This window comes from Festucalex cinctus, chromosome 2 (genome assembly GCF_051991245.1).
Source record: "Festucalex cinctus isolate MCC-2025b chromosome 2, RoL_Fcin_1.0, whole genome shotgun sequence".
Lineage (NCBI taxonomy): Eukaryota > Metazoa > Chordata > Actinopteri > Syngnathiformes > Syngnathidae > Festucalex > Festucalex cinctus.
Window position 1 is genome coordinate 19,012,271 of NC_135412.1, and position 24,271 is coordinate 19,036,541.

Here is a 24,271-nt window from a genome sequence, read left to right on the forward strand (position 1 = left end):
GTCCCCCGCCTACTGCCCGAAGCCAGCTGAGATAGGCGCCAGCACCCCCGCGACCCTTGTAAGAAATAAGCGGTAAAGAAAATGGATGGATGGATGTTTTCAAGTGTGGGAGTAAGAGTAAAAAGTCGTCGGGGGGAAAAATACGTGTTGAAAAATGTGCTGTTACTAAGTTCCCACCACTGTTTATATAGTTAGTCGAACGTTATCTTAAGGCAAGACAACTATTTGTATAGCGCATATAAAGCGAAACCTCGTGCTTAACAAAGAAAACAAGATTCAATGCAAACATGAAAATATAATCCAACTATAACAACAGGATGAATACAAAGATGAAAAACAAAACTGTAAAATGACACGTGGATTTTCAATCTAAAATAAAATGTGATGTGATCCTGTTTCCTACCTGTAAGAATGTGAGCAACAGCATTCTGGACCAGATGCAACTGTCCCATTGATTATATTTTTTATTTTGTTACAATAGTCCAGTCTTCTACAAATTAATGTGAATATGAATTTAAGAAAGAAGTAAATAAATGTCACCAAACCATTTCCTTTCCATTTAAAGGCACTGTCTGCCAGTTTCACTCTGGAAAAGGCACTTTTTAAATACAGGATTTAAACAATCAAACTACTTCTCAATTTACAGATCAGGGCTTGTCTTCATTTCTGTTGGTGAGTTTGTCCTGAGTTTGTAATATTTTTGGAGGGTCACACTTAATGCATTTTTAAAATTCAATTCATTTTAAACTTCACAACTATCCATTTCCTATCCTTACTTCCCTCATTTGTAGAAAATAACCAACCTCGGCTGGTTTGCTCAACAAGACCGTTCCAGATTTCTCACACCACAGTCAGTTTGTCATTCCCAGGGGGGGGCGACTCAGGCCGTAAATTTTCTTGCAAGTTCGGAAGTTCACCTCCCTCGGCTCCTCGATTCAAACAGCGACGTCGCTCCGAGCCATAAAGGGATGTCTCATTGTGTGAGGAGGTCACGAGGATTGAGGTCAGCCACCACACAGACATCATAGCTGTCGTGCATTGCTGCATGTCTTTCGACCACTGCCCACACGTTCTTGGCAGGGTCCAATTCCAAAACCTCCTTGGTGATGATTTCATGACGGCCTGCGACCAACACAAACAATATATGAAGAACAAGAATATATGAATCAAGACTGTTAGCTATAGTACTAAATTGCTTCTTCCTTGACTGGTCCTCTATCTTTTAATGCTGTAATAAAAGTTCTTGATGGCATTGCGCAATGTGCAGCAGGCTGAAGACAACTTTAAACCTACTTGCTCCTTTGTAGTATCCACAGAGATACAATTTGCCCTGTACGACTCCTGCATTAGTGGTGTTGTTTCGGAGGGACAGTAAGGACGTGGGCAGAGTCGGGCCTGGCCTCCATGTGTCCATTTCCGGGTTGTAAATCTCAACAGAGCTCAGTGAACGACGCGACTGGCCGCAGTCCTCCCCATCACACCCTATACCACCTGAAAAACACAAAAGAATCACCTTTTCCCCTGTTCTTGCCCATCACACACACATTGATTGTCATGAGTTCAGACCTAAAATGTAGATTTCTCCATTGAGAACGGCCGAGCCAAAGCGATACCTCGAGTACTTCATCCTGGCGCACTCTTTCCATCTGTCTTTACCGGGATCAAACTGAAACACTCGGTTATTCAGCTTGTCTGGTTCTTCATCTGGATGGTTCTGACGGAGAAAAAGGGTTTGAGTGCATAAGGGAAGTATGCCTTGGAGCAAAAAATATGATGGTTCATCAAAGTTTTTTTGTTAGCATGTGCGTGTGAAGAAACACAGCTATTAGGGTTAATGTGCCGAATCCACCTCATGAATACAAAATACTGAAAACAAGGTAGCTGAAAACTCAAACCAATAACATTCAGTGTTGCAGTAAACTACCAGTAAGATTTTCATGTGAGCGCCTGTTATCCTAAGTTAATAAAATGGCTTGTGCTAGCATTACTAAGCTAGCATTTGCGCTGTAAACAAGCCAATGTTAGCTATGGCTGCTAAGTTGGGAGCATATTTATTCATATGAAGTGTTACTACAACACTATATGTTATTGATTCGAGGTTTTCAGTTACCTTGTTTGCAATATTTTATTTTCCTCAGGTGGATATTCTATGAAATATTTCATAAGCTGCTACCAGTCAATAAAATACCCTGTGTGAGCAACACTATGCTAGCATTTGCGCTGTAAACAAGCCAATGTTAGCTATGGCTGCTAAGTTGGTAGCATATTTATTTATAATGAAGTGTTACTACAACACTAAATGTTATTGCTTTGAGTTTTTCAGTTACCTTGTTTGCAATATTTCATTTTCTTCAGATAATAGTCCATGAGATATTAATATGAACGCCTGTTACCACTAGTCAACAAAATACCCTGTGCGAGCAACACTAAGCTAGCATTTGCGCTGCAAACAAACCAGTGTTAGCTATGGCTGCTCATTTGGTAGCATGACTTATTCATTATGAAGTGTTAACACTACAAACTTCCCATTTAGTCACATTTTGGGCTTTTACTTATCTTACGTAGGAAAACAATATTATCATGTTTGCACCTGGGGCGACCATCCTCCCAGCACATAAAGACGCTCCTGGAGGCTAACAGTGCTGTGGCAAGCTAAAGGAAGAGGCAATGGGGCAAAAGAGATCCAGCTGCCTCCTCTCCTCAGCGACCACCTGATCACACTGTCGGTGATGACGTAATGGTGGTGCGTTTTCATCTGACCACCAATCATGTAGAGCGCGTCGCCCAGCAGCCCCAAAGCATACATGTCTCTGTGTCCTGCTGAGCAAAGTCGGACCCAGATGGACTCCTCGGCAGGATTGTACCTGGAACAGGAACAAATCGAGCAGGTCAGGTGGTGAATTTAAAATCGCGATGTTTGCTTCTCGCGTACACCTGTAGATATCCACTCTCCTCATCCTGTGCTCGTCCTCTGCCTCTACAGCGACCACTATGTTGTTGTCATGAGTCACAGCCCCCCCTGAGATCTGATTAAAGCCCCCTGTGCCCTTCAGAGGAGAGGAGATGTAGTAAGTCTTTCTGTTTTGGGGAGCAAAGCAAAAACTGAGATCGGCGTCGCCCCCACGACGAGAAGGAATCCCGTCGTTGTTGATGCCTCCCAAGCAGATCAGGAAGTTGGTGGTCTCCATCCCATAACGAAGGGTGGGTCGAGGCGGGGCTAATGCCTCGCACAGACCCGAGGTCTGGAGGGCAGCGTCGAACATTCTAAAGCACTCAAAGTCTCGCAGCAAAACCTAGGTGCGCAACATACATAATAATCAGTATTGTTCTTATCACATAATAAACATAAATGCATGTCAGTCCTTCTCTTCAATTCCTACCGGGTTTCTTCTTCTAGCTTTTTGGAGGAAAATGGGATCCACAAGCTCCAGCCGGACACGCCTGAGCAACTCCACAGCCTGAGCTTCACTCTGCGAGTCGCCTCGCCGCTTCGCCACCCAACGCAAGACCAGTTCAAGTACCACCTCCTCCTGAGAAATGTTGAGGTCGTCTGAAGCCAGCAGATCTGCAAGACTTTGAGCATCCAAATCCAGGACTTCTTCTTCCTCACAAACCTTGGCACAAAAGCAGAATCAATTAAAGCCACAAGCAAGCCATGATAAGGCAATCGTACACACTTTTTTTCTTTGCGAATCCTAGAAATGTTCAGTCTTGGATGCCTTGCTCTTGTAGCTTCTGGGTCAAGCGATGATAGTGTAAGGGTGACCAGATTTTCAACAATAAAAAATCAGGACACTACAATTTAGCTGAAAATCAAATATAGAATAAAGCACCAGGAACTCCTAATAACAAATGCAATCGCTAGTCAATCTGGTGAGTGTTGGTTGTGTTATTGCTTTAGCTAATGCTAAATGCTATCTTGGTTGAACAGCACTGAACAAGTCAATGCACTCAACATTATCCAACCTTTTTTGCTCAGTCCTGGTTAGGTATTGGCTGGTCCCGCATTGTAACACTGAAAATATGACGCAAGAAAAGCTCAGCTTGCGTTGGGTCTGACTGGCAAACCGCAGCATTGGGCTACTAGAACTTCATTTCCCATAATTCTTCGACACAGTAGCAGGAAGTAGTTCTTGTTTACTGGTACAGTATGATGAAAACATGCTTGCTCGTGGTGAGATGTAGATGAGAATGAGAAAGCAAAGGAAAAATAGTAAGAAATGTAACAGTTAAATTTGCCAAACACATAGCCAAAACAATTGCATTGCTGATTGGGGGGGGTTGCTAGGATGGGACCTACGTAAAAGTCGTACAAAACAATGAGGCTGGCGAAACCCACCGGGACTCGGGACACATAAGGCTCAAACTGAGACTGTCTTGGTTAAACCGAGTCTTTTGTTCACCCAATAGTGAAAACAGATGCAACTAAGAGTGGCCATGGACAATGTCATAAATGTTGATACCGAAAAGCTACAAGTAATAAACAAAAAGAGGTGGACACAGTACAACTACCACTACCAAACAAAATAAAAAAAAACAACACATGGCAGAAAACAAGAAACTGAAAATTAGAGTACTACTTACAAAGGCTGAAAGTAAAGTACTGGTGACACAAGTCAAACAAGAATCATAAGAGTAACACAATGTTGGGGTCGTTTCGCTTGTGTGCAAATGCCATGCTAATGCTAACCGCTAACAGGTGCGACACAGGAGATTCTGCCCATTGTCAGAATGAAGACTGCAAACAGACAGAAAAACCAGAGTAGGGTACCAACAAAAACAGAAACTTGAAGCTGTCCATATTAGATGGCAAATGTTGGCTTTTGGGGCGGATTTCCCATAACTTCTGATTCATATCAAAATGGCCGACTTGTCGTTCCTTTTCGGGCATGGGTACTAAGGTACTTGACACATTTTTTGTAACGACTCGATTGAGTCGATAAAGAATAGATCCCAAAACTGCAGGCTCAGAGGAGGAAAACAATCTCGATTTATTCCTTCTGAAAAACCGATTGCACAAAGCTTGCGCGCAGGCAAGACAACGAAATTTACAACGGTGCCACTGCACACAGGCGAGGGACACGGAAGTAACAAAAGGCACTTGCAAAAGGCAAGGAGGAATTGGGAAACACAAAACTCCCGCAAAAGGCAGGGAACACGAATGTAACAAAAAGCGCTTGCAACTGCAAGGAAAACTAACATAACCAAAATCGCTTGCAAACGGCAAGGAGAACTAACGTAACAAAAAACACTTGCTAACAGCAAGGACAAGAAAAACATAACTCACTTGCAACCGGCAAGGACGACACGAAATGTACACGGAATCAATCAACACGAGTATATCAAACAAAAGGCGACGCGGAAACACACACGTGAATACAAGTAAACTAAGGACGACGGTAGATTCAAAAACTTTTACCAACAGGGAAACGCGGAGAACACTTGGACACGGAGGTGAGCAAATAATAATCCGACGGCTTGCTGTGCCGCTCGGAGTCCTTTTAAAGTCCTGATTGTCAATGCGATGCAGGTGCGTGGCTGGGGAACGCCCCCCTCGTTGGTAGCACTGGAACACACACACAAAAGCACAACAGGCTGAGAACCGAACCATGACAGTACCCCCCCCTTAACGGACGCCCCTTGGCGGACCACCTGGCTTATCAGGATGAGCAGCGTAGAACGTGTCGAGCAGAGACGGGTCAAGGATCCAGGAGCGGGGGATCCACTGGCGCTCTTCAGGTCCATAGCCCTCCCAGTCGACCAGATACTGGAAGCCCCGGCCCCTGGGCCTCGAGTCCAAGATTTCTTTGACCGTGTATACAGGATCTCCATCGACCAACCGGGGAGGAGGCGGAGCTGGTTCAGGAGGATGCAGAGGGCTGGGGGTCTCTGGCTTGAGGAGGGAGACGTGGAACACCGGATGCACCTTGAGTGAGGGCGGTAGTCTGAGCTTCACTGTAACAGGATTAATGATTGAGAGAATCTCGAAAGGTCCAATGTAACGCGGACCCAACTTCTTGGAGCACCCAGCAAGGTGCATGTCCCGGGAAGAGAGCCAGACCTTGTCTCCTGGCTGGTAGGAGGGTTCCGGACGCCGCCGGCGATCCGCGATCTCTTTGTTGCGGGCCGCCGTGCGGGACAACGCCGCTCGGGTTTCCCGCCACACCTTGTGGGCCCGCCGAAGATGATGCTGAACCGTGGGTAGTTCAATGGAACCTTCCTGTGACGGGAACAGGGGTGGCTGATAGCCATAAGCCGCCATAAAAGGTGAGCGTCCCGTCGCTGATGACGGCAGGGTGTTGGTGGCGTACTCGATCCAAGAGAGGTGAGAAGACCAGGATTCAGGATTGTGTAGACAAACACATCGGAGGGCTGCTTCGAGGTCCTGGTTGGCCCTCTCTGTTTGGCCGTTTGTTTGGGGGTGATACCCAGAAGACAAGCTGGCGGTGGCCCCCAGTAGCTTGCAAAACTTTCCCCAGACCTGGGAGATGAATTGCGGCCCACGGTCTGATACCAAGTCCATCGGAATGCCGTGGAGCCGAAACACGTGACGGATGAGGAGCTGTGCTGTCTCCCAGGATGACGGTAGCTTGGCGAGGGCGACAAAGTGAGACAGCTTTGAGAACCGGTCTACCACGGTCATAATCACTGTGTTTCCTCTCGACCTAGGGAGGCCTGTGATGAAGTCCAGGGAGATGTGGGACCATGGCCGCGACGGGATGGGTAGCGGCCGTAGTAGACCCACCGGAGGCTGGTGGGAGGATTTGCCGCATGTACAAGCGGTGCAGGCCTTGACGAATTCGATAATGTCTTTCTTCATTTCTGGCCACCAGAATCGCTGGCTGACGAGGGCAAGAGTCCTGTTAATTCCCGGATGACATGCCACTCGTGAGCTGTGACCCCACTGCAGGACCTCCGCCCGCAACGGGACAGGAACAAATAGTCTCTCGGCCGGGCATTCCCCAGGAATAGTGATTCCCTCCAGAGCATCCAGGACCCTCTTTTCGACCTCCCAACGCAGCGCGCCCACAAAGCAATGTTCTGGCAGGACCGGTTCTGTCCCGGCCTCGGGAGTAGCAGCATCATGCATTCGGGACAGAGCGTCGGACTTCTGGTTCCGGGAACCCGGGCGATAGTTCACGACAAAGTTGAATCGTGTAAACAGCAAGGCCCAGCGTGCCTGCCGTGAGTTGAGTCTCTTGGCGGCCCGGAGGTACGCCAGGTTTTTGTGATCCGTCAGAACCTCAAAGGGCTCCTTGGCGCCCTCCAGCCAGTGTCGCCATTCCTGTAGCGCCAGGACAATTGCCAACAGCTCCCGATTCCCCACGTCGTAGTTGCTTTCCGCCGGACTCAGTCGCCTGGAGAAGAAGGCGCAGGGGTGGAGCTTCCCGTCCTCTGGCGACCGCTGGGACAGGACCGCCCCCACTCCTGAATCCGACGCGTCAACCTCGACCACAAAAGGGACATCGGTGTTAGGGCGGATCAATACTGGTGGATTAATAAACAACTGCTTAAGTTCAGTGAAGGCCTCTTCGGCGCTAGGTGTCCACCGAAACGGAACTTTACTTGACGTTAATTTGGTAAGTGGGGCTGCCCGTAAACTATAGTTTCTAATGAATCGACGATAAAAATTAGCGAAGCCCAGAAACCTTTGCAACTGTTTCCTCGTCTTGGGACTCGGCCACTCGACCACGGCCTGTGTCTTAATTGGATCTGCTCGCAATTGCCCCCCCTCAATAATAAAGCCCAGAAACTGAACGGATTTGGAATGAAATTCGCATTTCTCTGCCTTGACGTATAGTCGGTTCTCCAAAAGGCGCTGGAGAACCAGGCGAACATGTTGTCGGTGCTCATGCTCGTCGCGCGAGAAGATCAGGATGTCGTCTAAATAGACGAAACAAAACACATTCAACATGTCCCGGAGGACATCGTTAATCAGGCATTGGAACACCGCCGGAGCATTCGTTAACCCGAAAGGCATGACGCAATATTCAAAATGTCCGAGGGGTGTCTTGAACGCCGTCTTCCATTCATCTCCCTCTCGTATACGAACCAAATGGTACGCACTTCGCAAATCTAACTTTGAAAATATTCTGGCGGATTGTAACGGGGCGAAGGCAGAGTCCAACAGCGGAAGCGGGTACTTATTCTTGACGGTAATTTCATTCAATCCCCGATAATCAACACAGGGACGAAGGGACTTATCTTTCTTCTCAATAAAGAAGAACCCCGCCCCCACGGGTGATTTAGACGGACGGATCTGACCGTTAGCCAGTGAACTCGAGATATAGTCCCGGAGGGCTTCTTGTTCAGGCTGGGATACTTGATACAGACGTGAACTCGGTAGTGGCGCATTGGGAATCAGTTCAATCGCACAATCGTATGGTCTATGGGGCGGCAACGCCTGGGCACGGTCCTTACTAAACACCTTCCCCAAATCATGATACTCCTCCGGGACCTGATCGAGGCAAATCGCTTCGGGAGCAGGAGTTACGGGAACGGTGGGAGTCCCTTCTGCCGACCTCAAGCAGTGGGCGTGGCAGAAGGGACTCCAGTTTTCCAACGCGGGCTTATCCCAATCGATATCGGGATTATGAGTCTTTAGCCACGGGAGCCCCAACACTAGGGGAGCAGCACGGGATGGCATAACGAAAAAGCTCCTCCTCTCCACATGATTCCCCGACAGCCTCAAAGAAAGTGGACCGGTAACATGTCGGACCTGTGCTAATAACCGCCCATCGAGGTCGAAAACCTCCTTAACCTTCTCTAACGGTTCCACCGGGCTCCCCAACGCCTCCACCACACACGGGTCGACGAAGCAATCGTCGGCCCCCGAATCTATGAGTGCCCTAATCTTAAGATTCATACCGCCGTCGGACAACTCCCCTGCCAATTCCAACCGTCGAATATCACAGCTAGCCCTATTCGAAGAGCTTGGTTCGGTTCCCCCCGGTCGGTGCTTACCCTGATTTGAGTCCATTCCGGACTCCTGGGCCTCATTGGCACGTCCTCCTAGCCGGTATGGCGGTCGCGTCCGGCGGGATGGCTTCGCCGGACATGAAGCCACCCGATGCCCTGGTTGACCGCAGTAGAGGCAGGCTCCAGTGAGCCATCGGCGGCGGCGCTCCTCAGGATGCAGGCGTCCCCCTCCGACCTGCATGGGCTCCCCTGTGTCCACTGGGGCGCCCGGAAGAGAACGTGCTTCCCCGTCGTCGATGCGGGTGAGTCCCGTCATGCGGTGGTCGGTGGATGGCCCATGCCGCTCACAGGCACGCTCCCGGTGCCGTTCACGTAAGCGGTTGTCCAGCCGGATAGTGAGCTCAATCAGTCCTTCGAGAGAGTTCGAATCGTCACGGACCGCCAGTTCATCCTTCAGTACAGTATTTAATCCACGACGAAAGATACTTCGCAAAGCACAGTCATCAAAGCCGCTTTCCGCGGCCAGAATACGAAACGCGATCGAGTAGTCCGCGACCGATCTTTCCCCTTGCACTAAATCTAACAACCGACCTCCGGCCTCCTTCCCCTTGACTGGATGGTCGAACACACGTTGAAATTCAGAAACAAAAATCGGGAAGGAGGACCGGAGGTCTGGTCGTGAGTTGCTCACCACCATCGCCCAGGTAGCGGCTTGACCAGACAGGAGGCTCATAATGAACGCAATCTTAGACTGATCACGAGCGTATGTATACGGTTGCTGGTCGAAGATAAGCGAACATTGATGCAAGAACTGACCGCACCCACCCGGCTGTCCGTCATAGCGCGACGGGTGGGGCAAAACGGGCTCCCTTGGAGCTGCTGGAGGAGCCAACGTGGCAGAGTCCGTTCGCGGAAGTTCCGGGTTTAGCACTCCACGGGAACCGAGCTGCTCGAACCTCGCGAACATTTCCTCGCACCGGTGAGCAAGCCTGCCTACCACCTCTTGGAGTTCCACCAAGGTGGTCTCAGTTTGCACCACCCGTTGCCCCTGACTGGCCAATGCCCGTCTCACCTTCTCCGAGTCTGCGGGATCCATGGGGGTCGGATTATTCTGTAACGACTCGATTGAGTCGATAAAGAATAGATCCCAAAACTGCAGGCTCAGAGGAGGAAAACAATCTCGATTTATTCCTTCTGAAAAACCGATTGCACAAAGCTTGCGCGCAGGCAAGACAACGAAATTTACAACGGTGCCACTGCACACAGGCGAGGGACACGGAAGTAACAAAAGGCACTTGCAAAAGGCAAGGAGGAATTGGGAAACACAAAACTCCCGCAAAAGGCAGGGAACACGAATGTAACAAAAAGCGCTTGCAACTGCAAGGAAAACTAACATAACCAAAATCGCTTGCAAACGGCAAGGAGAACTAACGTAACAAAAAACACTTGCTAACAGCAAGGACAAGAAAAACATAACTCACTTGCAACCGGCAAGGACGACACGAAATGTACACGGAATCAATCAACACGAGTATATCAAACAAAAGGCGACGCGGAAACACACACGTGAATACAAGTAAACTAAGGACGACGGTAGATTCAAAAACTTTTACCAACAGGGAAACGCGGAGAACACTTGGACACGGAGGTGAGCAAATAATAATCCGACGGCTTGCTGTGCCGCTCGGAGTCCTTTTAAAGTCCTGATTGTCAATGCGATGCAGGTGCGTGGCTGGGGAACGCCCCCCTCGTTGGTAGCACTGGAACACACACACAAAAGCACAACAGGCTGAGAACCGAACCATGACATTTTTGCGAATCTTGCTATGACAGACATCCAATTTTGACTTGATTTGTATAACCAATGACAAAGACTATTTTTCCAACTTTCAAGGGGGCAAAACTGAAATGACCTCGGAAGAATAACACCGATTCCGAGATACTCGATCCTACATATCACAGAACACACACTGAAGTGAAATTAGCACCTGTGTGAAGTGTTGGCACAGGTATCGGAAAGCACAGTCAGCTAAACTAGTGGCCCCCAGGTCTCTGGCCCAGTGGTACAGACCAACACAGTTGGAAGCGTCCATACTGGCCTCCATGTGCCTTTGACACAACCTAAAAGCAGTAAAAACAAAGGATGTGTAAACTTTTCACTTTCTCCCACAGATTCATTGAGAAAACCGGTTGTTGTTCCCACCGGAAGGCGCCATCGACATGGAGCAGAAAGGCGGCTGCGGACACTGCCTGGATGTTGTCGTTGGACAGGTGGAGTTCAGCGCGGTACATGTAATCCAGGAGAAGCTCCAGACTGTGAGCAGGAGTGTCTCTCAGGGGTACTTCGCCTCCTCTTGTTTCTTTCAGACCACATGTAAACATGGCCTAGATAGACATAAACAGAAACGTATTGTGTAGTTGTTCCTCAGGAACAGTCTCAATCACACTCACAAGCATTTTATTTTTTATTTTTTGTACTGACCTGGAAGTACGGGCTGAAGGCAGAGAGCACCACCTTGTGGCAAGCAAAGGAAATGCCACCAGCAACCAGAACGACATCAGTGAGCTCCTGCGCAGTTCTCATCTTCTCCAGTTGCCTAAGAAGATGTGCTCCATGCTCTGCCTGAGCGGTGTCCACCAGCAGGGTGTCCATTCGACTGATGCCTGCACACTTTGTCAGCATACGGAGTTTTCTTTGTAGAGACTTCAGAGACTAAACAATAAATATACAAACATGAAGCGTTGTTCTCTATGTTGTGTATGCAGAAAAATAGAGTTGTGTGAATGTCTTTTGTACCATCCGTTTTCTATACCACTTATCCTCATCAGGCAGGGTACACATTTAGCCAGCCAATCACAGGCGCTCATACAGTAAATATAAAAAGTACACACTCCTATTCAAACGCCAGGTTTTTGTGTGTGTGTGTGTGTGTGTGTGGGGGGGGGGGGGGGGGGGGGGTCAAAATAAATAATTTCAAGCCCTTTCCAACCATTATTAACTTATTTGATTTACTGGGCATTAAATACTGTACACAATGCGAATAATATATGACAGAAGAAAACTGGTAAAGGAGTTGCTAAGAACAACAAAAGAGCGAAAGAACAATCTCCCATTTTCTTCAGATTTCGGAGAAATAGGGCAAGAGTGGCAAGACAGTAAGCATTATCTTGCAAAGAAAAACATTCAAGCTGTGTTCCCAAAACACTTGAAATCTCCCAGACACGCGATTGAAAACTGCTCACGGTCCGATTAAACCAAGGTTGAACTTTTTGGCCCAAAATTCCAAGTGATATGCTTGACACAAGCAACACTGTTCACTTCCAAAATAACAGTCGTGACATCTGGTAGTGGCAGCAACATGAACGGTCTGCTGCTCTTTAGCTAAAAATGGTCACTTAGTCAAAATGAGGGAATTATGAAGAGTTCAGTCAGTGTCAGTGTTAGCACAAAAACGTCAGGTTTCTTCTAGAAATTTTTTTTTAGCACAACTGAATTTTATTGGATGTTAATCACAAGCACTTATGGCAGCTTGTGCTGACTCCCATGTAACATGAGTTGGAATATGAATATGATGGATCCCCCCTTCCCCATCCAAAAAAAAAAAAAAAAGTAATTTGTCAAAGTTATGTATGACATTAATGGTGTAAAAAGTTTTGAAATGAATTATTTTTGGTCTCATTATTTTACATCACAAAAGCATTTGGCTAGGGGTGTGTAGACTTCCACTGTATAGACAAACATCATTCACATCCCCACTTGTGGTCAATTAAAAAGGCTTCAATGAACCTAACATGCACGTTATCTTTATTTATTTATTTTTGATACAGGTAAAAGCTGGAAAATGTGGAGAACATGCAAACTCCCCACAGGAAGGTCGATGCCTGGATTGAATCCCCAAACTCAGAACTTTAAGGCTATAAGCACTCATGCACTTTTAAACCTCCCACCAAAATCACACTCGCAGAAAGGACAACAACACATTTGAGTGCGAACATGCAGGCCACTTCTCTCAGGGCAATTTTGCAATGTCAGCAGTCACATGCATGCATGACGTTTCAAAAAAGCATGCAGTTGGTGGCTATCCCCATACCAGTAGCGCCTCCTCAGATCATTCAGGCGTCTTTGGGCTAAGATGAGCTTTTTCTTTTCTTTTCTTTTCTTTTCTTTTTCTTCTTCTTCTTTTTTTTTTTTTTTAACTCTGTTGAAGTTGTGATAGCTGCTAGGTGTCTTGTGTTCTCAAGGGAGGGCAGTGGGCAAATGTTCACTGGCGGAGAGGTTTAAAATAGCACAGCAAGACTACTTTGCTTTCTTCAGATTTCCATAAGTGGCTGCCAACATGGCAATATACAATCAGATAAATTCCAGATTCTTGAACACCTCAGCAAAAATGGAATCCTCAATATAGAAATATCCCATACACATGAAAACTAAAATGTATATGATGACAGACAAAGAGCAATTGATAACACTAAAATATTGTAGTTTACCATATCTCTTTAGAGTAATCAAACCCCGTTTTAACCAAACGAACAAATGTATCTTCTCAGAATATTCATCAGTAATCATGCCCAAAGATGTACGGTACATTTTAAAATGAACTTATATAGCCGTTGCTTTCTGCAGTTAGCGGAGTCCAAATGATTTGTCGCCATCTGGTGGCCGACAATGGGATTAGGCCCAAAATAAAAGCTAGTGGGACCTGGAAGCCAGAATCCACGATAGAGGGCTGATTACTGTGTAAGCCCACATTATAAATGAATAATTTTAGCAAGCTCTAGAAATGCAAACACAATTATTCGCAAAATATTCAGAATTCATCTGTTGCTTCACTGTGAGTAATCCTACTTACAAATTCGTGAAACGTACGTACAAGACTAGAGAACATTTACACTTTTACTTTGTCAGACTATTTTTTTTTTTTTTTTTTTTTTTTAGATTATTTCTATATTATAAGTTTAAGTTGGGATTTAAAAAAAAAAAAGTCACAACTACTTCCGGTAAGCAGATGACATCATGATGGGATGTTTCAGCTGTCTTTTGTTATCCCAGTGGTGGACAAAATGTCCTGGGAACATTACCCCAAATCAAGTTGTCATTATCTGGCAACACTGACGATTGTCTGTACCAAATGTTTCCAAATAGTTTGTAACGTACGTCACGAAACTCGAGATAACTTTCGACATTAATTCATGTGACATAAAGAATTATTATGAAGTGACTTTAATGTGTCTGTTTTTTTATTTATAAAGCAAAAATGCAACATTTTAAATTTCAAATAGCAGCCCATTTCTTAAACCAAATTCAAGTCCCCATGTCTAACTGCGACCACCTTAAAGTACCCGCAAAGTGTGACCATACACACACGCACACGCACCCTCACACGCACATACACACGTACGCAAACAGCTCCTGATTAGGTGTCACTGATTAAACTGACCTACTGACAAACGGTTGGTTTGTTTTGTCACACCGTGTGCTCCTCCACTGTGTGTGGAAAAAGTTGGACAGCAGCCGCAGTTAACCCAAATTACGCTGCGCTGACATCAACTAACATAACATTTTGTTGTACCGTCACAGCCGCATGCATGCAATGTGGATTAACCACCAGGTTTTAGTTTGCAGTCATATGCATGGTGGTTGTTCTACGTTGTAAATTGTCACGAAAGGTTGAAAATTGACAAGGTACAAGCATGCGACACCTATAGACAATTTAGAGTCTTCAATAAAACGGGCAATCATGTAACAAAAGTTCATACAGCCGAGATTTTAAACCTGATATACAGATGAGATGGTGACACAGATGTGCTAACCACTATAATTATACTAGAGACTGGTGAATACTGATGTTACATGTCGGTAATAGGGAAAAAGAAAAATGATTATTGACACTGATATTCATCATTTTGACACATATCGGTATGGCCCCTTTTGAAAAATCTGAAAAAATGAATGCCGCTAGTAGATCATTTTCAAACTGTGTCAACTTGAGGGAACTACATTTAAAATTTTCAATTATTTATAAGCGATGCTGGGAACCCTGAGAACACTCTGCCCTTTCTGTTTGTGTTTTACATTTTACATCTTTTGAAATATTGTAAAAATTTATTTTTTTTGCTATATTTACTAATTGAATATTGGCTCCAAATATCTATTATTGGCCTTTTTAACTCCTAATAATCGGTATCTGCCCTGAAAAATTTCCTAACAGTCTATCCCTAATCAGTATCAGACCGATACCCTGGCTTATTTCGAGGTATCGGTGGTACCATGATGCCGTGACGTCCAATATCGTTTTATGATCAGTCACAAGAAAAGAAACTTGCTATTAATTTCATACAATTTTAAGGAAAATGCTATAATGGGATGTAAAGGTGTTTCTTTAAAATGATTTGTCATTTTATATTGTTTATTTTATGTGTATAAAGTACACATGGTATCTGTGTCTACTCAAGAGTTGAGTACTTATGCTGCTTATCAATCAGGACAAAACGTGGTATTGAGCATCCCTAAATTACACAGATCGGATAAAAAATAATAATAATTCTATCTTATCTTTTTGTTTTTGTCTGATACCAGGCTGTCCTAGCATTTCAATGGCCTCCGAATTATGTTGCTTGTTGAAAAACTAGGTCTGGAAAAGTACCCGAATTTGCCTTTCTGTCCATAGGGTGCTCCACAACAGCAAATAAGTTACCAAACACATCTAATAAGTAAGTAATGCATTAAGTGTCACATCATGTAAATCAATACATGTCTTTGCTAACGCTGGTTATTTATTGTAGTCCCCACCCCCCCACTCCCATTTAAACATTAAAAGTCTTCATCAGTTGTTTAATCTTAATGGTGTCTGGACAACGTGTGATGTTTGTGTTTCTCCCCACCTCTCTAGTTATCGTTTCATCTTCGCTTGATCATCAAAATGTTCTTAACATGTGTGTGACAACAACAACAAGCCAAGTTTAATATGTGCAGGAACGCTTCCTCTTTTCCCCCCCCACATTGTTAGGCATTTGACTCAGAAAAGTAACTCCCCTCCTATGAGTCAGTCGCTCTTGTACGCAAAAACGCATCACAGACACTCCTTTCCCAGGGCGGGAGGGGGAATCATATCTTAGCACAAGTTCAAAATAACAACACATTATGTAAGAAAGATATTGTTATAGAATGAGACGATTAAATTAAAGAATGAAGAAAAAAAAAGTGTTTTTTTTCTGACAAGTTTAAATTGGCCACAATTTAGGGTTGTAATGTAATAACAGAAATGCTCAAAACGTAAATTAAAAAAAAGGTTATAGTTGCTCTTAAGACAACCAACTCACACCTAACTCTGGAATATTGGTCTATTTATGTGGACTATTTATATGCAGCCGTAACAGTAAATGAATTGCTAGTAGAAGAGCAATAAGTCTTTTTGGCGTCTTAGTGCGGCTCTAAATTGTGCAACAAAATAATATCTTGTCTGAAGCACTTATCGCCTCCCCTCACATTGTGCAAGATAAACCCTAATCAATAATGATGGCATTTGTCATTTTAACAAGTACCTACCTAAACATTAACCTGCTCAAAATCAACATCAAACACAACGGAAGGAAATGGAACGCAGCAGTGAGGCAAGCATGCAAATTACCTTAAGTCTTAAGTCACCACACTTTTAATAATGTCAAAAGTTAACCAAATGAGATGTTACAGGTCGTAAGAAATATATATATATATATATATATATATATATATATATATATATATATATATATATATATATATATATATATATATAAGTCTATTTGTACTATATAGCAAAGTTTCATCATTATTCACAAATCTGTTCAGAACAGTGCAAAAAAGAGCTTTTTGCAACATGGCCCAGGTTGATCTCTTATACTCTGCTGCCACCTGCTAGCCATTTGTGTAATAACTACCATTGCTTGAAGCATTGTCTTCAGCCCAGAGGCTTCATCAAAGCCTTCTATATGCTCTAGCATTAAAAAAACAAATCAAAACAAAAAATCATAAAAACGTATAAATACGTCTTTGGGAGCATGGTAATATTTAAAATAGAAGGTATTTATACGTTTTTGGTAGCAAATGAGTTAAAAAACAACAACAACAACAACAACAACCCAAAACAAAACAAAAAAAACTACATAGCCTCTGCCAGCTTAATGCTAACATAAACTGCCTTTCCACCAACAAGCCCAGGAACTTTGAGTTCTTGGTTGTAAAAGTTCAGCAGGAAATTTATAATTGTGTTTCCACAGGGTCTTAGAGTTCTCGGTAATTAATTCAAGTTAGTTTGATGACGTATGAGTTTGATGAGCCCAGCCAACACAAAAAGAACACCCCCTGAATTTGACCAACCAATCAGCCGTGGTCATTGCAGCCCGCTCCCTCAAAGTTCCAGCCTGGCTCAGTAAGACCCAGCTGCTGAGAAAGTACTTGGATGCTCCCAGGGGAATATAATTACCAGGAAATTGTTGTTGGTGGAAAAAAACGCGCAAACTGAATTTTACCAAGGTAAACTGAAAAGTTCTCCAAAAGTTCCGGAGGTGGAAAAGCCCCTATTGTGTACAATGGGAGCAACTGATAATGCTAACATTTAGTACTTATGTGGAGGCATTTGTTGCCCTTTAAGCAAAAGATATCCCAACACAAACGAAACAGCAACAGAGAAGTAATAATTAGGCATTTATTCTTTATCCTCTGAAGAAAAACTGATATCACTGCCATACTGAGAAGAACAAGATCACTCTATACTACACACGCCAGAATGAGCAGTACACTACTGACCAAAAATTTGTCAATTCTATTTAACTCTTTGACCGCCACAGATGTTCAACAATTAGTAAAATCATGATGGATGCCGCCATAAATGTTAAATGACGTCATTTTTTTTTTTTTATCAATGAGTTTTGCAATGTCGAAGTGCAGCGTTGCCTGGTCAACAGGTTGTGGAATCAAAAACATTCACTAACTATGGCCAGCAGATGGCAGCATTGTATCTCTTTTCAATTATTTATTATTATTATTATTATTATTATTATTATTATTATTATTATTATTATATTTATTATTATTATTTATTATTTTCAGGTATATGAAATTACAAGGGAACATGACGGAATCTGATGAAATAGAACATTTTTTTTTGATAACGTGTAGCAGTAAAAGAGTTAATTATGTGTACAGTTTTGTAACCTGGAATACAACCTGACACGTGCTTCCTTGAAAAGTGAAAACAAACATCTTCAGTTATCAAAACCAAAAGTGGAACCGTTCAGAATTCAACTTTCCATAAAGCTAAGCCATCATATTGTAACATTAACAAAAAAAAAAAGCACATTCACATAACCTCAGGTATGTTTTGTGTGTGTGTGCGTGTGTGTGTGCAGAAAGCAAACTTACGGGGCGGTAGATGTCATATAAGGGCAGGGAAGGAACTGTCACTCCCACAGTCCAATAGCCGCTTAATCAGTAGAGCACATAAAGGCGGCCTCACTCACTTCTCAGCAATTGATGCGCAACTGTGTGAGTTTTATTTTTTTCGAGGATCCTCAGGCACAAGGCAGGAACCAGTTCCCCATCTGAGAAAGAAAAACATACAGACATGGAAGAGAGGTCCGCTAACTCTTCTTTTGGGGAGTATTGTGTGCAGCGGCAGGTTTTGGATGAGGTACGTCTTGATGAGGTGGCACAAAAAGGGACGTGGTCCGCAAAGCCGACCTTCAGGGAACGTCTGAAAGACACCGTGAGGTAAACAACAACAATAAACTCAATTATGCAATGACCGGCAGGTAAATGCAGGGGGGATGTGGGTTCTTTCTTATTTGGAAGTGAGATTTGATTTTCATGGTTGTAAAAATGCCACCAGACAAATTGGTGGTGATTGATTAAGGCCATTAATGATAATAGGTAGTCAAAGTTTACAGTCGTGCTTTGTTGTAAAGATTTCCAAATAACCTATGACATGCCATAAATTATTTCATTTGGATGCTTTAATTTCAGACGATGTATCAAAACTGCGTTCACAAAGATACCATATTAAATTGAGACTGAGAGGTATTCATTCAACAAAAGTTTTATAACTGTGGTTGTAGTTTGCAGTGACGTAGAACCGCACTGAACCTTACTGAGAATGAGTTCTAGTATTTTGCACCTCTCATGTAACTAAATAACCGAGTTAACACAAATGCAAACCACAATAATAAACACCTGTCAGTGTTACACAAAACAAATTTTAACACTAATTTTTGCAAATGTTTCAAACAGTCGTTGTATTAGATGTAGTTCGATTGTATTTCTATTGCATCCCGTTGAAGTCAAATAAGAGTTTGTGCAGCAAATCCAACAAGTGGCTTTATCACTTTCCTGCATTTTATCATTCAGTTGGAAAACACCTTGTTTGTATTAGCTGCCAGTGAGCCACTTTTTCAAGGCCATTTGAGAAACTTTATAGCATGTGTTTCAACTCTCATGATCTTCTATTGTTACATTTTGGTGGACCGATGACTCAGTTACTCTGGCATTCAGGCAATATCCATTCATTTTCTGTGCCGCTTGGGTAACCGGTGAGGTGGAAGCTATTCTGGGTGACTTTGGGCGAGAGGCGGAGTACACCCTTTACTGGTCGCTGGCCAATCACAGGGCACTTGTGGACAAACATGCAGCCAACCATTCACACCTATGAACAATTTATAGAGTGTTCAATGGACATACCATGCATGTTTTTAGAATGTGGAAGGAACCAGGACGACATTTTATTGTAGTTTTTACAATTACTATATTTAGTTTTGCTTTTATTAGGTTACGTTTTTAACCCTATATGAGAGAAATGTCAGAATCTTCATAAATAGAGTATTTATTGGTCCTTGTGAGCAAACATATTTTTTGAAAATCAATTTCCACATATGACTTTTGATTTATGTCATTTCATATTTGATACATCCGGTCACAACACTGTCAATTCGTACATTTATAACTCAAAAATATGACAATAAACAGACATATGAAACATAGTATTTCCAACAATCAGCTTGCAAGGTCGCTGAAAAAGCCACCAGCTGGGTGATACTACCCTCTAATGGATGATCCGCGCAATGCATGTGTCAGATCATATACGTCAGGGTTTTAATGGGGAAAAAAATGTTATACTCATGAAATAGAGAGCTCAAAATGTCTTGTATTTAATACATTTGCCGTTATATGAAATGTTTGTTGAGTGAAAGATGCCAAAGCCCAGATTTGAGCGCAAATCCTCTGAACTGTGAGGTGGATATGCTAACCACTCGCTCACCGTTCTACCCAATTCAGGAAATAATTTCAACAAATGATTAAAGCATGTCTTAACAAAAATACACTGTATATACTTCGGTCTACAAGTTTGTGATTTGTGTTCTTGCAACACTGTTAATGGACATTGTGTCGTTCTGGACTGACTCTCCCAGGTGTTCAGTGCCTCGTGCCAAGGAAGTATTATTGAGATGGGTGCCTGTTCTCGGCTGGCTGCCTAAATACTCCATCAGAGAGAACGCAATCGGGGACGTGATCTCTGGCTGCAGTGTGGGCATCATGCATCTCCCACAGGGTATGTAAGGGATTCTTATAAGGATCAATATAAACAAGGATGTTAAGATAGCATCATAGTCAAGCCCATTTCAAGTCAGTTGACAACCAAATTTACCTCGAGTGTGGTTCTTGAGCCAGCCAAGAACCACACTCCTCACACATTAAGAAAACTAAAGAGAAACCTCAAACAACATTAAAACTCTGCAGGATGACCATCTGTCTCAGGTGGCTGGTTTCCAATTTGAGATGGAGCGAAAGAGTAGAATGACAGAAAAGTAGATGGAAAAGAAAACAGGATAAGAGGTGCTGAGCAGTCACGGGAGGGATGAGGGAGCAACGGGCACAACAGCAGCCAAATATTTGTTTTTGTACCAGGCATGGCGTATGCTCTTCTGGCTTCTCTGCGCCCCGTGTTCGGCCTGTACACCTCACTCTACCCGGTACTGGTCTACTTCATCTTTGGCACTTCCCGACATATCTCCATTGGTGAGTCGAAAGATGATCATGTTATCACGGACACAGACATCCTTGCTTGAGTCTTCATGAATACGTTGGCGTTTGTATTGTCAGGTACTTTTGCAGTGATCAGCATCATGATCGGGAGTGTGACAGAGCGGCTGGCTCCAGACAGTAACTTCCTTGTTAATGCTACGAATGGGACAGGAAGTGTAAACATCAACGAACGGGATGCTTACAGAGTGCAGATCGCCTGTTCACTCACAGTGCTGGCAGGATTGTTTCAGGTGTGTTTCCAATTTTTTCCAACACGTTCTACCATGGTAAGGTTTCTAACCAGTGCGCTCTATCGCTCACCTCAAGATCCTGTTGGGTGTGGTGAGGTTTGGGTTCGTCGTCACTTACTTGTCTGAGCCACTGGTCCGAGGATACACCACAGGATCGGCGTGCCATGTGTTGTGCTCCCAGCTCAAATATTTGTTCGGGGTAACGCCAGCTCGCTTCTCCGGTCCGCTCTCACTCATTTATGTAAGTATGTCGCGTTAAGAGCATTCGTTTGAAGCAATCTTTCTGGATGTGCTCCTCGCCAACGTTCAAAAGACATCTCCTCCTATATTTTAGTCACCACTGTTTTTCCTTCTAGACGCTGGTGGAAATATGCCGCCTGCTACCTCAGACAGTGGTACCAGAGCTAGTTGTGAGTCTGGTGTCGCTCGCTGTTCTCATTGTGGTGAAAGAGCTCAATCAATGCTACAGGCAGAAGCTGCCCTTGCCTATTCCCATAGAACTCATTGTGGTAAGTCCTTCCTGTGCCAGTACTTTTGATAGTGATCCTTATCAGAACAATTAGCCAGACTTCACATTTTCCCTCAAGACCGAGGGGATATTTGACCACCTCTTTAACTCACCCGTGCGCTCATTTTCTTTGCAGATCATCGCAGCAACAATCATCACTCATTTTTGTGGCCTTTCTGCAAAATACAACATTGATGTTGTTGGCGAGATCCCCAGTGGGTGAGTAAATCTTTGTTATTTTAAACAAGACAATGACACCAATGCCTGGATCGATGAAATTATCTTACTGCTAAGAATATACACCAACAATTATAAATCTTTCTTAAAGTGTCTTAAGCGTTAAAAGTACTTCAAATATATACTACTAAGTAGGTCATAAGAGTAGCAGTCTTGATAATAACTAGAGCTACACGCAGCTAGAAAGGGCCCTGGCCACGTCGGGGCACTTTGCAGATGGCATCCTGCATCATCATCTTTGTTAACAATTGCTTACTGGTTAGTGTAACACAAATTTTCACTTAACATAATCAAAAAACATTTGTGGGGAAATACAACACAAAGATTGTTATGTTCAAAGATCTTATTACAGCTATTTTTTGTGTCAGTTTTCATTTTCACCCTTCTATCTAAAATAGTAGAAGTAGATAAACTGTTACAGATAGTGATGGGATTATTAAAATATGTGCGGTCAAAAGAACATCTGCAGAATGTGTGCGACAAATATTTACAACAGCTGAAGTCAGCTCAGAACTGCACGTGCGTGGGTAAAGAAGAAACAATCGACCATCATATCAGTTAAGCTTTCTCCTTGTCAAGTCAACTGAAATGGTCAAATATGGATTTAATCAGTTTCGCTTATCTTCCGATACCTACAAAACTTAACAAGTAAACATTGTGCTCCACTTAATCCTCACTTATCTCGAGTGTTTTCCTTCCATTCCAGGCTTCAGGCCCCCCAGGCGCCAGACGTGACTCTGTTTTCCGCAGTGATCGGTGACGCTTTTGCTGTGGCTATCGTGGGCTATGCCATCAATATTTCTCTTGGCAAAACATTTGCTCTCAAGCATGGCTACAAGGTGGATAACAACCAGGTGAGGCGTACACTTGGAAAAACATGGTGATAGCGACGTTGATATGCTCATCACTGTTATTAAAATGTATAGAACAATAAAATTTAGTCTATTAAGTCTCGTTTGATACTTTTTTCATTAGGTGCATGTGAGTTTAGCATGTCCCACACACTGCTTTGAGAACTACTGTCAGAGTGATGAGTGGTTTTAATTAAATGATACTAAATCGAATTTTTTTTTCTACATGGATTTTATCTTTATTCATTGGAGGCTGAATCAGTGGCTAGTTACATAGTAAATATTTACACTTTCATCATACTTTGCCTAGTTCAGTGCTTCTTAATTATTTTTCCTTACGCCCAGTGTATAAAATTCGGGAGCTTGCTTAACCAGTTTGCATTTCCAACAGTAGCCTATAACTTTATTTGATTAATCTGACGTTCAAGTGAAAAAATCACAAATTTCTGGTGTACGGAAATGGAATTCCCCAAGGTCACTTGATAGCGATTTTGATTCAGCGTTACAGTAAATGTACTTCCTGTTTCCATTTGACAAACTCTTGATAGTTGGAATTTGTTCAAATAGCTGCTCTTTTCCACAAGTCCATTGACATTTTGTTGATTGAACTGTTAACTAACACATATCTAGCAAGGGTTAAAGGTATTATTAGTCTCAATAATTATTACAATGTTGCATAATAGATACGTCCTGTTGGTTATCACTGTAAGATCACTGTTGCATTACTCTATGTTCCCTTGTACAACTAGTGTTACTTCCAAATCGTTTACGTTCCTCTAAAAAGTTAACCTGAGGCAAACCACAACATTTTCACCTCAAGATAGAAGCAGATTTTGCGTAATTTTTGACAGTAATACGTGAAGGCATGTGAAGCGCAGCGATGGGAGTGGGAGCACTTCGGCTCATAAGAGCCAATCTGATTAATCATTAATGCTGAACAAGCTCTATGCACACTTGTGCTGCTTAAATATGCTTGCTAATGCTTTGACTGTGGCAACGATGTGTTGACCTGACTATAAAGTTAACGAACAGTACACTAATGTTATTGAACTGGAGCGTACACACTCCTCACATGGCATAGATTAATGTAACTGTCTAAAATGTAAGTGTTAAGTATTGCTTGTTTTGTTTTGTTTTTTGTTCTTCCAGGAGCTGGTCGCTCTCGGACTTAGCAACAGTATCGGCGGCTGTTTTCAGTGTTATTCCGTGACTTCTTCACTGTCACGAAGCCTTGTTCAGGAGAGCACCGGGGGAAAGACACAAGTAAATCAACGTGATGTTATAAAAAAAAAAAAAGCTCTTATTGGTTGTTTTGTTTTATATTGGGGGGGAAAAAAATTATTGTGTGTTTCATTAGGTTGCAGGACTGATTTCTTCCATCATCGTTCTGATTACCGTCTTGAAAATAGGAGCTCTTTTTGAAGCTCTGCCAAAGGTATTGGTTTCTCTGCTG

General features: G+C 43.4%; 2 protein-coding genes and 1 long non-coding RNA gene across 3 annotated transcripts in view; 2 read left to right on the forward strand and 1 right to left on the reverse strand.

Moving 5' to 3' along the window:
* Positions 1-166: 166 nt before the first annotated feature.
* LOC144014027 (kelch repeat and BTB domain-containing protein 12-like) lies at positions 167-18,613 on the reverse strand. Its single transcript, XM_077513513.1, has 10 exons — positions 18,320-18,613; positions 11,402-11,632; positions 11,123-11,304; positions 10,908-11,040; positions 3,381-3,614; positions 2,935-3,293; positions 2,591-2,864; positions 1,567-1,714; positions 1,294-1,491; positions 167-1,122 (listed from the first exon to the last, which is right to left on the reverse strand). The coding sequence occupies exons 2-10, from the start codon at positions 11,600-11,602 to the stop codon at positions 974-976; spliced, it is 1,878 nt and encodes a 625-aa protein (XP_077369639.1). The 5' UTR covers positions 11,603-11,632; positions 18,320-18,613; the 3' UTR covers positions 167-973.
* LOC144014029 (uncharacterized) lies at positions 10,742-11,658 on the forward strand. Its single transcript, XR_013282386.1, has 2 exons — positions 10,742-11,258; positions 11,409-11,658. It is a non-coding gene; the product is annotated as an uncharacterized LOC144014029 (long non-coding RNA).
* Positions 18,362-24,271, forward strand: part of LOC144014023 (solute carrier family 26 member 6-like) — a 10,229-nt gene continuing 4,319 nt past the window's right edge. Inside the window, exons 1-10 of the mRNA XM_077513504.1 lie at positions 18,362-18,667; positions 20,359-20,498; positions 20,855-20,965; positions 21,050-21,222; positions 21,299-21,463; positions 21,579-21,731; positions 21,867-21,949; positions 22,674-22,821; positions 23,968-24,081; positions 24,176-24,253. Of these exons, the coding sequence (XP_077369630.1) occupies positions 18,522-18,667; positions 20,359-20,498; positions 20,855-20,965; positions 21,050-21,222; positions 21,299-21,463; positions 21,579-21,731; positions 21,867-21,949; positions 22,674-22,821; positions 23,968-24,081; positions 24,176-24,253 (1,311 nt within the window). The 5' untranslated portion in view covers positions 18,362-18,521. The remainder of the gene's footprint in view (positions 18,668-20,358; positions 20,499-20,854; positions 20,966-21,049; positions 21,223-21,298; positions 21,464-21,578; positions 21,732-21,866; positions 21,950-22,673; positions 22,822-23,967; positions 24,082-24,175; positions 24,254-24,271) is intronic.

Coding starts and splice junctions, on each gene's coding strand:
- LOC144014027 (XM_077513513.1), bottom strand. CDS start 11,602: ATGCTGACAAAGTGTGCAGGCATCAGTCGAATGGACACCCTGCTGGTG. Junction 3,615..10,907: donor TGTGCCAACACTTCACACAG/GTGCTAATTTCA, acceptor TTTTGTGCCAAG/GTTTGTGAGGAAGAAGAAGT. Junction 1,715..2,590: donor TGGGAGGATGGTCGCCCCAG/GTGCAAACATGA, acceptor TTTCTCCGTCAG/AACCATCCAGATGAAGAACC.